The following is a 13,838-nucleotide window of genomic DNA, read 5'->3' on the forward strand; positions in this document are numbered from 1 at the left end:
GCTGCTGGGAGTTGGAGACACTCAGTGAGCAACCTCTGCCCTGACATTCATTTTCGATTTTCCCACGACTATTAAATTTCCTCCTTTTTTTCCAGACGAAGATCACTTTCACTCCCAAGGTGCCCGTCCAGGACAGATATATGATTGTGGTGCATTACCGCCAGCCTGAACATACTTCATTTCCAGTAGAGATCCTAGTGGACGTAGGGCGTGAGTGGAAGGGTGAGTGTGCTGGAGGAAGCTGACTCCTGTTAAATTAAACAGAATTAAAGAGTTAATAAGCCCCCATTAGATATAATCATGGTTACTCCGACAGTGACTGGGAAAACCTCCTCAGTGAGGGGGAATTCCTCTTTAAGAGCAGATTAAGTCCTTGGGCTCATGACAAGATGATCAAAGGCCTTGGAGACACTTCCCTATATGGCTTTTTTTGGAGGGACGGCTTATTGTACAGCAATTCTTCCTCGTTCTCTGCTCAACTTCAACTGTGCTCTTCTTTTACAGGTTCAATAAATGCATCCTACTGCCCGGCCGTCTCAGGCTGCAGGGAGGTTGTGATCGCTGATGGGCGTATTGCCCTCGACTTTGACCAGAATTCTTGGCAGCTGCCCACCATCACTGTGATCGTGCCACCTAAGAAGACACTTATTCTGGTCTGTGGTCAATTCAAACACTGTCCAAATTATCTTTACCTTCTAAATTACATGAGAATTAAATGATAGATATAGTAAGAATAGTTAGACATACTTCTGTGTGAAGTTTGCAGGTTGAAGGAGTGAGTTCACGTTGCGTACTTGGCATGCTGAGGTCCTCTCTTCTCAGTGTTATGCCATATCCCCAACAACAACAATGAAGGGACTGTATTCTACCTGGCAGCCCCACACAGCCGTCTAAAAGCTTAGCTTCCAAACTCTATATGGCAGCCTGTTGTTCACTTGCTTTACTTTCCCTTCCTCAGTTAAAATCTTGCAGAAAAAGCTTAAACACTTAAAATCCTCAGTTAATCTGTATATCACTCTCTGTATCATACTGATATAAATCACGTAAGCACAAAAGAAACCACACTGGCAGTTTCTGGTGAGATTGTGATTTTTAATCATTTGTTATGCTTTGTGTCTTTTGTATAGGATTATATCATGTTGGTTCCCGATAGCAGTTACACCCCTGATCTCCTGAGGGAGAAGCCGGTGGGTAAATCAGCAGATTTCATTCAGCAGTGTAGAGGAGAAGGCTTCTATATTGAGTAAGTATCCGGCTTTATTCGTTATTTTGTTAAAATATCATCTCACTTATAATCTGTGATTCATTGATGTTTTTTTTTTTTATTGTTTTTTTGTGCAATTATTTATTCATCCACCATTGTTGCAGTCTTACAATAATATATATAATACAGTATACAGTACAGTTGACGGTTTTGGAAATGGTGCCCTCTAGCTGTAATAAAAGAGTATAAACCACACTATTAAATTTTTCTGTCCCCTCAGCCCGAGAACATCTCCCCAGGTCTGCAGAGACTCTGCCCGCTCTCTTGTAGCAGCCTATAATAACGGAGCTCTGCCCTGCAATTGTGACAAGACTGGCTCTACAGGAACCACATGTGATCCGAATGGAGGACAGTGTCCCTGCAGGCAGCATGTCATCGGTCGACAGTGCACAAAGTGCGCCACGGGATATTACGGCTTCCCCTACTGCAGACGTGAGTGAACGGTTTCTTCAGCTTTGTGCTGCTTAGAATGTGAGAGTTTCCTGCTGTCTATTCTCGAGTTAGTTTGAAATGTATTTGTCAAAATCGAATCCCTTCTCTCCATTCTGCAGCGTGTGAGTGTGGCCGCCGACTGTGTGACGAGGTGACAGGACGCTGTATCTGCCCACCTCAGACAGTCAAACCAGCCTGCGATGTGTGTCAGAGTCAGACTTTCAGCTATCACCCATTACTTGGCTGTGAGGGCTGTGAATGCTCTCTAAATGGCATCAAAGAAAACGCAGGGCCTGAGTGTGACCGAACCACCGGGCAGTGCAGGTAAGGGGAAAAACTCCTACCTGCAAGTTAAGGCTGGCCGATATAGGTCAGTTCATATATTGATAAAGATATAGCCTGTTTTTGGGCTATTCAATAAATGAATAGTCTATATGAAATAACCATTTTCGTATTTTTGTATACTGCATACTTCATATTAGCAAAACAACTCCTCTATGGTTCACTTGAGCTTTGATCCCACATGCAAGGATCAGACTTTTATGCTAATACATTGTAATGACGTAATGCAGTTCAGACACTGGATTTTCAACATCACAATAGAAACTAAGAAGAATAAACATATGTACAAAAATATACATTTTTTACATTATTTTTTATATGGATAATATCGTCAACCCCCAGCCACAGTGTTCTACATAGTATTTCATTGTTTATGTTTTTGGGTATAATACAGAAGAGAAATGAAAACATGGTATTGCCATCTTGCGGAAAAGTGAGTGACATCAAACAAAGATCTTGACATAAAAATAAAATACTCAATTAAAACATACATTTCAGATTAGACAAGACAGGGTGCTATTTTAAAAACTTCAAATTATAAAGTAATGACAAAATAGGGAAGAGAACAACAGCAATTAATAATATAGAAACGACTTCTCTGGACACCTTAGAATCAGAAACGAGCCAAGTAGGTTTATCTTACAAGGAGTTTACCATCACGTTTGGTGCTTACAAGAATCATATTAAGATTAAATAAAAAATACAGGCAAAATTCAAGAACGTATATATAGAATAAAAATGGTAGTATAAAGGTAGTATATAATAATACTATAACAAATGTACAATATAACTGAGCAAAAATATTGATTAGGGAATGTACAAAAATCCACAGTGAAGAGATTTTGAAGGTCTAAGAGTTTGAATGAAAACTGAATTTACAATTCAGTAAAGTTGTATTATTGTATCTAATTTCTTAATTCCCTTACATTGTATGATTGTTTCTTTTCTCTGTAATTTAAAGCAATTTTCAAACAGCTGCAGAAATAACAGTTATCCCTCGCAAATACATTTTCACTTCCTTTCACTTATTTTTGAGTGATGGAATAAACTGGAATGTGAGGCCCACAGCCTTAAATAGGAGGTGAAACATCACACCAAACTAGTGAAAGTGATGAATGAGGGCATTAGTTCACAGTCCAGTCATGTTGATCACCTTGCTGTCATGTAGGTTTTCAGTTTCCACTGCTCAGGTGACAAAGAGACAATGGATGAACCATGAACAAATAGCAGCATAAAGAAACAAACTGTAAAGTCATGCATGTAATTTATTTTTAAAAAGTGTTTATTCTTTACTTTTACTAAAATCTGACTCAATTAATAAATGTATGAACCGCTTGTTTTGTAAATCACATCAAGAATGTCACTGTGTATATTAATCCAGTTGCAAGCCGAGGATTGCTGGCCGTCAGTGTGATCGCTGCGCTCCAGGTTTTTATCGCTTCCCTGACTGTGTGCCTTGTCAGTGTAAACAAGGTGGTGTCACACCTGAAATCTGCCACCCCGACACGGGGAGGTGTCTCTGCAAGGTAGGATCATTTCATCAAGCTACTGCTTTAAAAACTCCTCTCCTCTTGCTCATTTTTGTTTATTTCCTTGCTCTGACTTTCTCTCCCATCATCGCTGCCATGTCTGTAGAGAAATGTTGCTGGAGTCAAGTGTGATACCTGTCGGGATGGTTCCTTCTATTTTGACCCCTCCAATCCTCATGGCTGCACCAGCTGTTTCTGCTTCGGAGCGACTGACCAGTGTCAGAGCTCCAGCAAGCGCAGGGGGAAGGTGTGTTTGCTTTTTCTTGCCCCTGCATGTTTATGAATGCTGCTGGAAATTTTTATGCCTGCAGAGCTCTATCTCTGATAGAAGTTATGTGGTGAACAACGTCATTTGTTTAATGAAAGCTGCACTAACAGATGTTCACGGAAAACAGTTGCTTAGCGGTGATTTCATTGGATTCTGGGTACATTCTGTTATTCACAGTCATCTTTTTTATTGGTTTGAACACTATAGATTCAGTTAACGGTTGTGAATTATGACTGCAGTACAGTTTTAGGATTGACACCTTCACTTTAACCCCCAAAAACTCTCTGTCATAAGTTTGTTGAAATGCGGACCTGGCGTTTGGAAAGCCCCGACAAGGAGGAGGTTACCTCTGTGCTGAACACAGCCAGTAACACAGTGGTGGCAGACATCCAGGAGCTTTCCCCCACAGTTCAGACTCTACACTGGGTGGCACCATCGGCTTACCTGGGAGACAGGGTGAGTCATTGAAGGGAGAGAACACCATGACAACGATACATGTCAATAAAAGTTTATTAATGTTTTGAAATGGAATCAGATATACAGAATACAGAATTTCCAGAGTGATTGCTTTTCTTTTGGCTCAGTCTTTTTTATTTAAAGTCATATAGAATACAATAAATCACAGATACCCATACCACCCCATTCCCCCACCCACCCCACCCATATACCACCCAATGTTTCTGCTGCAACAGAGCACATTATTGTATTACTGTACCATTTATTTATCAAGCAGAATCCTTTTCACACAATTGCATGCACATATTCAATTCAATCTTAATGAATTTCGATGTGACATAAATAAAATACATAAAATTCAAAAGAAGATTCTAAAGGGAAAAACTATTTTCTCTAAAATTGACTAATAAATACATACACAAATACATATGCTGTGGGGTCATAACTACAAAATTACAACACAATATTTATGAGATCTACTTTTTCTATTTCTATTTTTCTAAAAATGGTTGACATATAGCATAACATTTCTGAGCCTCTTCTAGAATAGCACATTTTCTTTTCATTTTTATTCAAATAATGAATAATGCATAATGCATTGCTTAAAGATTGAAGACATGTTTCCTTCTATTTAAGCAGTTTAAGTTGTCTGGCTAAATGGGATGCAAAAGCTATCATAGTTTTTGCCTGGCATCTAAGCATTGGTTACACATAACTGAGGAATACTTTAATAGTTATTTTATTGAAAAAATTAAGCAATCTTACTGTGTTCCAATTTTGCTTATATTATTTAAATTGCTTTTTAAACTCCTCTAGAAGTGTAAATTAATATTAAAGTTACATTTTCCTGCACTATCTTAGGTTTTTTAATGCAGTAGAGCATTGTAATGGAAATTGCAGTTGATCTTCACCTTCCTGTCACAACATTCAGATGTGTTTTCACTTCCAAATAGTTTGGTTCAGATCATTTTTCTTCTTTTGCTATTATGGCTTCATTTAAGAAATGTTCTCATGTCTAGTAAATCTGAATAATTAGCTTAATACGGTTTATAATACTAGTTACATAGTTACCTTTGACTAATTTGTACATTCCAGTGGTTTCTGCAGTTATTTCAGATAAGCTGACAGATAATTGGACTTTTTCTGTTTCTACTAGGTTTCATCTTACGGTGGTTTCCTCACCTACCAGTCTAAATCATTTGGGATTCCCAGTGAGGGGATGACCCTCATGGATAGGAGGCCTGATGTTGTGCTGAATGTGCGTACTGCTATTATTTTTTTTCACTCTCAGACCTCTCTTTTTTGTCAGTGGCAGAAACACCGCTCATCTATCCATCTCGTTGTTTTTTCCCTAGGGTCACAATATGACGCTGATCCACATGTCTCCACAAGTCCCACTTCCAGACAGGCTATATCAGGGCAGAGTCCAGCTCGTGGAGGTAAAGTACAAACCAGGTCCTTTATTTCAAAGCATCTTAAAAGCACCCAAACACTGTGATTTGAAATCAACCACATGCATGATAAGTGCTGGCAGGGAAGAAACTACACAATGCTGATTTTTTTCATTCTTACTGTAGAGCCAATTATGAGGTAAATGAAATGCTTATATGATGTAGAACTTGGCCAATAAGAGGGGCTAGTAGGAAAGTCATTGAATGTCTGAAATCGAAAAGGGTTCATCTTCTGGGGAGTGGACTTCTGCTTTTTAAAGTTCATAGCAATCTGCATTTAGATTTTGTTATTTTGGGGTATTAAAAAAGATAAAGAACCAGAATTTCTTTAAAATGTATTTTACAATATATATATATATATATATATATATATATATATATATATATATATATATGTAAAATACATTTTAAAGAAATTCTGGTTCTTTATCTTTTTTTTTTTTGATGATTAATGGTATTATAATGGTTATGCTGTACAAAAGACATTTTTGAATTCTCTGTGCCTCTAGCCACGATTCTGCTGTTTCCACAGAGGTGCAGAACTACAACATTGCAGGATTTGGGCAATAAAACATTAGACCACAGTGAAAAAAATGTGTCAGGAGCAATACATTAAAAAAAACCCTGCTTGGGATTTAGAAAGTTGAGGACAATGTGGCCAGTCGATGTTGAAATATCTTACCTTTCCTCTAAGTGTTACACTGTTAGATGGATAAAATGTATGATATAATGTTGTGCTCTTGTTTTGCATCATATAAAATCTAATAAAATATCTGATCTTTTGTCTGCAGGGAAACTGGCGTCATGCTATCACCAACAGGCCTGTCTCCAGAGAGGAACTGATGATGGTTCTAGCCGGTCTGGTCGGTCTGAGGATCCGAGCCTTGTACTTTACTCAGAGCCAGAGACTCAGCTTAGGGGAGGTGGGCCTGGAGGGTGCGACCGACACAGGGACTGGAGGTCCTGGAAACACTGTGGAAGATTGTTCCTGCCCCCCTCAGTACACCGGAGACTCCTGTGAGGTGAGTTTAAAGGCCATTAAGTATCCTAGTATAACATTTTTCTCCAAATCTAACACCTTTTTATTTAAGGACAAATGAAGACAAAAGCAGTAGATTTCATGATCTTTATCTTACAACTTGATGGGTTACAAGTTATATGTTATATGTTTTGTTGGGTTGTGTCCTTACATTATCCCAAATTTTTCCAACAATTTTCCAACCTAGAGAAATCAGTCATTCTAACCAAGGTAACAACCTGTTTAACTTGGTCACTTGTCATATCCTTTCTGTGAATACATTACCATTGTGGTTGTCTTCCAGAACTTGTAATTAATTGAATTTTTATTCAGTTTTGAGCCACAATTTTATGAAACACTTTTTAAATTATTTATTTATTGTCTGGATCATATCAGAGAAAAAAGCTGAGCAAACATTAGCAGCAGATTTTTAAGATGATGCTATTTTATTCTGTGTTTTTCTAAGTTTTAATCATCTTGTCTAATTGTTCTCGAGAGGGGAGACCTCTGGCAGGCAATGACAACTCTGTTGATCTCATTAGTTAATCCTTCTTTGGGTGTACATTAAAGAATAACTTAGAAGGAATTTGGCCTCATTAATTCTGGCATTCTGAAAAAAAAACTTCCAAACAATTTTCTCTTCTTGAAAAACATGCAGTAGTTATATAGATGAAATAGACAGCTTGGGGAGATTAGGAGATCATTTTGTCAGGTAAAACGCAGTGGAACAGAACTGCAGGGTGGAGCAAGGTGATGATTAAAATGGTATGTTGTCATCTTTAAGGACAGGAAGCTCCCCTCGTATTTTTAGGGTGTTCTGACACGCCTGAACCAGGTACCACACCCTTTTCCTGAGGAAAAATTCATCAGCAGATCAGCTTTGGGTGGAATGAACTGGAAAATACCGTCCAGAGCTTCGCAGCCAAATTGTGTCGCCCCGGGCTGGGATATGATGCACAATCACGCAGACATTATAATAGTGATTATACAGCTAGAATCACTGGCATGGCTTCAGCTCACAGAAACGTAGTGCAAACAGCCTTAGCTGTTAGTTTAGTGTCGTTGCCGAGGAAAAGGCTTTACTTGAATTCTTTTTATCCTGCGAATGACTGAGTGTTTTAGTGCTTTTCAGATCTGATTTGTATATGTTTGTTTTGTCCACAGAGGCTAATTAAAAATGAGAATGTAGCAACCACTAAACACAAGCTTTTCATGTAACAGAGAGCTTTTGTTTGTGGAAAAAGAAGTGTTTTTCTTGGTTGTTGGAGTGCTGTTGCAAAAGTTGTGGTTACCTACCTGTGTGTATATGTGAGCAATAGTCTGATCGGGAGTGTTTAAAGGAAGTTGATTATATGCACCCAGAGGCGATATGACAAGGTGCCTCGCCCTGACACACTGGGTGTGGTAGCTGGCAACACATTGTTACTCATAAACCTGAGTGCACTAACAGCGTGTGTCTGTGCGTTTGCAAGTACAACCGACACACCTAGTTGTGTCTGCCTGTGTGTTTGAGGAGTGTGATTCAGGTGTGAATTTGTTGTCTGTGTTGTCTGCGGGCGTCTGACTTTTCTCTCAGTCACATATACTTGCACAAACACTACACACACACACACACACACACACAGAATATTAATACATGTTTTACCTGCTTTTCAGACAGAGGCCTCATCACAAGTGGTGAAAAAAGTATATTTAGTCAAGTACAGTACTTAAATAAAGTACCTCAAAATTGTGCTTGAGTATTTCCAGTTTCTAATACTTTCTGCTTCTACTCCACTACATTTTGGAAGCAAGTGTAGTTTTCACACTTTAGTTCCCAGTTACATTGCAGAAAATTATTAAATAATTAAACTAATATATTATGATATATTATTATAAATTTAGCTCGCCACCAGTATAATAAGTAGATAAAATAAGTTCCACCTTTAGCAGCTGCAACATAAAATACTGCATAGGTATGGGCAATTTGGCCAGAAATCTTTTATCACGGTATATATCTTTTATTTTTTATCACAACGGTATATATTATAATAGAATAATTCAATTCAATTCTCTTACTTGAGAACTGGTTGAAAATTACCTTATAACTGTATTTCAAATTTGATCTAAAGAAAAGAGTCTTTAAGGTACTTTTTAAGATTTAACACAATGCCTCTTCTTGGTAATGAATACTTTTACTTTTGGTACTTTTGATAATAATACACTTGGATTTTAACGTGAGGTTTACTTGCAACAGAGTATTCCTACACTGTGGTTTTGTTACTTAAGTATTAGATCTGAATACTTCTTCCACCACTGTTTATCACCAAACCCTTTAAGCTTTAAGTAAACACAGCAGCAGTTCTAATATTGTAATTTTCCCTTTCTCTATTGAGAAGTACTAATAGTGGATTTCCTGGATGCGCATGCTCGTGCGTGCACCCACGTTTGACTGAATGTGTCTGAAGCTATTTTGTCTTGTGTGTGTCAGATAGAGAATAGGACACAGAGGGCAGTTCTTACATGTGTGTGCTTGTACGCCTGCATACACTCATTCTGATCTGCAAGACTGACTCAGGTAGGAGACGGGGCGTGTCCTCTTTGCGTCCGTGGGTGAGTGTGAGCGTGTGTGTTTAAGAGGCTGAAGCAGGGGAGAGTGCAGCATTATTTCACACAGACTAAACGTTAGGAATGTCAGATACGTGTATGGATAGACGGCGCTGTACAAGGGTTTTGTTACAAACCCTGCTATGTTGGGCTTTGATTGGACTTTGCTGCGCCGGCCACAGGCCCCGAGAGAGAGGGGAGCGACCCCGCCACCCCAGGCATCATGACAGATGGACCCAGAGGATACAGTACCCTACACTTCATGAACAGGGAGATCAGCGGATTGTGTTCCCGTCATTGAATGATGAGGGTACCCAGGGGGTACGCTACCCCTCGGTACAAGACAGAGGACAGACAGTTGAATTTCCTTCTCTTGATGACAGTGCTTCCAGTTCTCAGATTCAGGTAAAAAATCTCCGGAAATGTGATGTATTTTGTCGTTGAAGGGACGTTGTTTCACACTTCTCAAGGTGTGAAATGTTGGTGACTTGAAGACCGTTATCTCTGAAAGCAAAGGGCATGCTTCGGCTCCTCCACGTTAATTGTTAATGTCATTCAACTCAAGTCAAGTTTATTGCTGTGTGCTCTGGAACTTCTCACACTTCATATCACAGCAAACAGAGGTTCTGTCTGGGAGAGGAGTTTTTAATCATATTCTATGGAATCTCTGGAAATACTGCCACAGTATGTTTAGGCAGTGAGATTTTTTTTTTACATTTGTACACGGTATCATCCAAGTTTGGGCAGTATAATAGTAAATAATCTAAGAATGTGGGTGTCTAAATAAAAGGCAAACATAAAGAATAGATTTTTATCTGTCAAAGAGTTTAACTTGTGTAATGGTGGTGACAAGGGATAAATAAAAAAAGTCAAATTTAGAAAAAGTATAGAAATAAGGTCTTAAGCAAATATAAAACTGAGGTAGGATTTTTACTGTGTATGAATCACTTTGGAACATCGTTAGGTGTAATAAACTTATTAATATTTTTTTGTTTTCCTTTTAATGTCTGACTGTTATTTATTTATTTTTATGTATTTCATTGTTACATTTATGTATTTTATTTTATTTTATTTGAATAGTTAAATAATTTACTACAACTACTAAATTTGAAATGTTTTTGTTAAGAATATTATATTATCAGGATTTTTACATCATTGCAATTAACAACCTACTTTTTTTGCATTTACTTAGCCCAAAACAGACACTCCTTTATTGTTATGTAATATATATATATATTTTAATCTATATGTGCACACAAAACATGATTATGGAAAATAAATATGATAAATAAACATTTTTTTCCAATGAACACATAACTTGATCGTAGATTTTATCCACAATATATTGTCCAACCCTAGAATAATAATTGTTCTAATAACAGAAATTTGCTTTTGTATTCAGATATACAGTGGTGTGCTGTGGAATACTCTGTCTTAAACTTATACTGATTTTTTTTCAGAAATGTGCTCCTGGCTACTACAGAGATGGCAGTGGGTTTTTCCTGGGGCGCTGCGTGCCCTGTGAGTGCAACGGTCTGGCTGATGAGTGTGAAGACAGGACAGGGAGATGCCTGGTAAGAAACACACCCAACCCTCAACCCTTATTAGTGACTTCAAGCCCACAGGTACAGAGTTCCCACCCATACATACCTAAAACCAAGAGGGATTACTTCACCTTAGCTGACTCCAGTGTGAGCCGCAGTTTAATTAGAGTCTAGACCTATCACCTTCAGGGTACATCTGTGGGCACATCAGAAGCACTGTTTGATATGGATTCCTGATTTCCCATTGCGGGGCCCCTCTCGCTCATTATTCCCCTCGACGGGAGGATGAGCCTTCACACATTTCAAAATCTCAGCCGTCTCTTTTGTGTTATTGTTATGCAAGACTCTCAAGACCAGGCCTGTGTGTGTAATGAACGCATGGGTCCACACCCAGGCAGCTCAAAGCCCAGTGGACACAAGCGACTGAAACACACTCTCTGTGCTTTGTGCACCAAATACACTCTTTGATTGATTGGCATGGAAAATGTATTTTCTCTTCACCCCTTAACATTTGCATTCCTAAGTGAATTGAGAGATTTGGGTGAGTTGGTACATCATGTGTGTATAAGGCGAGCTGCTTCGCATGCTCAGTATTTGTTTTGTGTCTTTATACGTTGCCTATCCGGTATTTTTTTTCTTCACACCCTTCATATAGTTTTCAAGTGGTTTAATGAAAACATTATGTGATTTGCAGAACTGTCAGTCCAACACGGCTGGGAACCGATGTGAACGCTGCAAAGAAGGTTACTATGGAAACGCGGCTCAGAGGACATGCAGAGTTTGCCCGTGCCCATTCAGCGCAAACAAGTAAAAGAAAAAAACCCACCTCCAGACAGCTAATTAAATGGTATTGTGTATTTAAAGAACTAACCCATGTTCTCCCTATCAATCTGCAGTTTTGCAATAGGTTGCAAAGAGTTCTTTGGAGACTTTGAGTGTATCTGCAGAGCAGGCTACAGTGGAGACAAATGTCAGAAGTGAGTGTTTGTACGGAGAGATCATCATTCAATGATGTTGAAATTCTGTGTATCTCAGAATACTTAAAGCTCACTTTTTTTCCATGTCTTTCTCTTACCTATAGATGTGCTCCTGGTTACTATGGTGATCCACTGTCACTAGGAGGACGTTGTCGGCCCTGTAATTGCAATGGCAATAGCAACAACTGTGATTCCAAAACTGGAGGTGAGACTGTGGACTCTAATTTTGAAATAATGCATTAATCTTTCTTTTTTTTTTAAATCTTCTTTTAAAAAAAACTTTGTTTGCAGTAGTTAACATAAATTGATATGTGCTTACATATGATGTAGTTCATACTTACAGCATCTCAACAATGTTTACATATTTAGTAAAAACAAAGTTTGAACTTCCCCATTGTGGGACTAATAAGGGAATCTTAATATCTTAATCTTAAATAAAAAAAATAGTGGGAAAAAAAGTGAAATAATAAAATAAATTGTAGAAATAACAAAAAAAGTGTAAAAGAAAATAAAAGAAAACAAAGGAAATAAATAAATAAAAATAATAGTAATAAAAAAACACAATTTAATTCTGCTGTATTTGTTTAATTCAATCATACCCCCTAATAGAGATTTGTGATATAGCGGAAGTGATGATATTTTTTATTCTTCTGTTTCTCCAGTTTGCAAGAACACCCTGGAGCCGGGAGACACCAACACAGATGAGCACTGCAAAGGTGAATATTTAAAAAAAAGCTGACATCTAACGCTGTGACGTGTAAGTTATAATAAATTCACTATGATCCCTTTTTAATCCAATACTCTTTTGTATTCCAGACTGTGATAATTGTGCCCAGACTTTACTGAACGATCTGGAGAAGCTGGATGATGAGATGGGAAGGATCAAGACTCAACTGGACAACGCCACTACCAGCGCCGCCTCTCAGGAGACGCTGAAGAAGCTGGACAAGGCGGTGTCAGACACCAAGGTAACTTGTCATTATACTGTAATGTTGCACTGTAACTCTCTACAGACAAGAGGTGAAGAGCTCTTAAAGATTCCTTAAAAAGCACTGAAATTATGCCAAATTCTGACGCAGAATGCATGTCCAAAAGCACAATGAGATTCATTGTTTGTTTGTTTTATGATTTGAACTTCGCACATGTCTGTTTCTTATACACATACATACACACTCACACATGCACGAAGTAGAGTGGCACAGGATGGGTGTGCTTGTTCAAACATTTGCGATTCCTACGGATAAGCAATCTCAGTGAATTTTGTCCCACAGCCTGTGTGTCAACACGAGTTAGAGACCACAACACTGGGTGCCAGTGCTCGTCGCGCCGACTTGTCTATCCTCATTCCCTCATAATCTCAGTGTTACATCCACTTCATTTGAGTGTGCATCCTTTGTGCATTAATGAGACACGAGTGAATAAGCAGCACAGCACAGTTTAAAAACAGCCGCTATCAGTCTCAAGTTTCAGCAGAGCAGCTTCAACATTTTCCTTTATGCAGCTTAATTGACATTTCTTCTGCTGTGCTTTCTGCAGATTCTTGTCAAGAAATTCAGCACTGCCGTCAACACCCAAAAGTCCAGAGTCAACAAACTGGAAGAGGACGTGAGCACTCTCTCAGATGACATCAACTCCCTCAAAAACAAGGTAGGGCGATGGAGACAAGGTTGTAGCTTTTTACTGAATTATCACTATGCAATAGTAAATGTGAAACTGTGTATTGTCTTTGTGTGTATTTATTTAGGCAGATAAGAAGGCTTCTGAAGCTGAGAAGGCGGTGGTAGATGTTGGAAAAACCCACAAGAGGGCTAAAGATCTGGACGCAGAGATTCGTAGCATGCTCAAGAAAATCCAAGGTAAAGGAAAACTTTCTCTCTCCTTCCAGTAGCACAACTCTGCCTGTTCTGTCTTCTAGTGTCGTAATGTCTTTCTTTTATTGCTTTCTCTTGACATCCTGCGTTCTTCTTTTTT

At 38.5% G+C, this 13,838-nt stretch overlaps 1 protein-coding gene across 1 annotated transcript in view; it reads left to right on the forward strand.

The window, feature by feature from the left end:
- Nucleotides 1-13,838, forward strand: part of LOC131980768 (laminin subunit alpha-3-like) — a 64,252-nt gene that overhangs the window by 35,003 nt on the left and 15,411 nt on the right. Inside the window, exons 30-48 of the mRNA XM_059345069.1 lie at nt 96-222; nt 505-653; nt 1,128-1,243; nt 1,485-1,696; nt 1,816-2,020; nt 3,420-3,564; nt 3,674-3,814; nt 4,130-4,291; nt 5,448-5,549; nt 5,647-5,730; nt 6,534-6,764; nt 10,807-10,920; nt 11,585-11,697; nt 11,787-11,867; nt 11,972-12,072; nt 12,530-12,583; nt 12,684-12,835; nt 13,404-13,514; nt 13,612-13,723. Of these exons, the coding sequence (XP_059201052.1) occupies nt 96-222; nt 505-653; nt 1,128-1,243; nt 1,485-1,696; nt 1,816-2,020; nt 3,420-3,564; nt 3,674-3,814; nt 4,130-4,291; nt 5,448-5,549; nt 5,647-5,730; nt 6,534-6,764; nt 10,807-10,920; nt 11,585-11,697; nt 11,787-11,867; nt 11,972-12,072; nt 12,530-12,583; nt 12,684-12,835; nt 13,404-13,514; nt 13,612-13,723 (2,512 nt within the window). The remainder of the gene's footprint in view (nt 1-95; nt 223-504; nt 654-1,127; nt 1,244-1,484; nt 1,697-1,815; nt 2,021-3,419; nt 3,565-3,673; nt 3,815-4,129; nt 4,292-5,447; nt 5,550-5,646; nt 5,731-6,533; nt 6,765-10,806; nt 10,921-11,584; nt 11,698-11,786; nt 11,868-11,971; nt 12,073-12,529; nt 12,584-12,683; nt 12,836-13,403; nt 13,515-13,611; nt 13,724-13,838) is intronic.

This window comes from Centropristis striata, chromosome 11 (assembly GCF_030273125.1).
Source record: "Centropristis striata isolate RG_2023a ecotype Rhode Island chromosome 11, C.striata_1.0, whole genome shotgun sequence".
NCBI lineage: Eukaryota > Metazoa > Chordata > Actinopteri > Perciformes > Serranidae > Centropristis > Centropristis striata.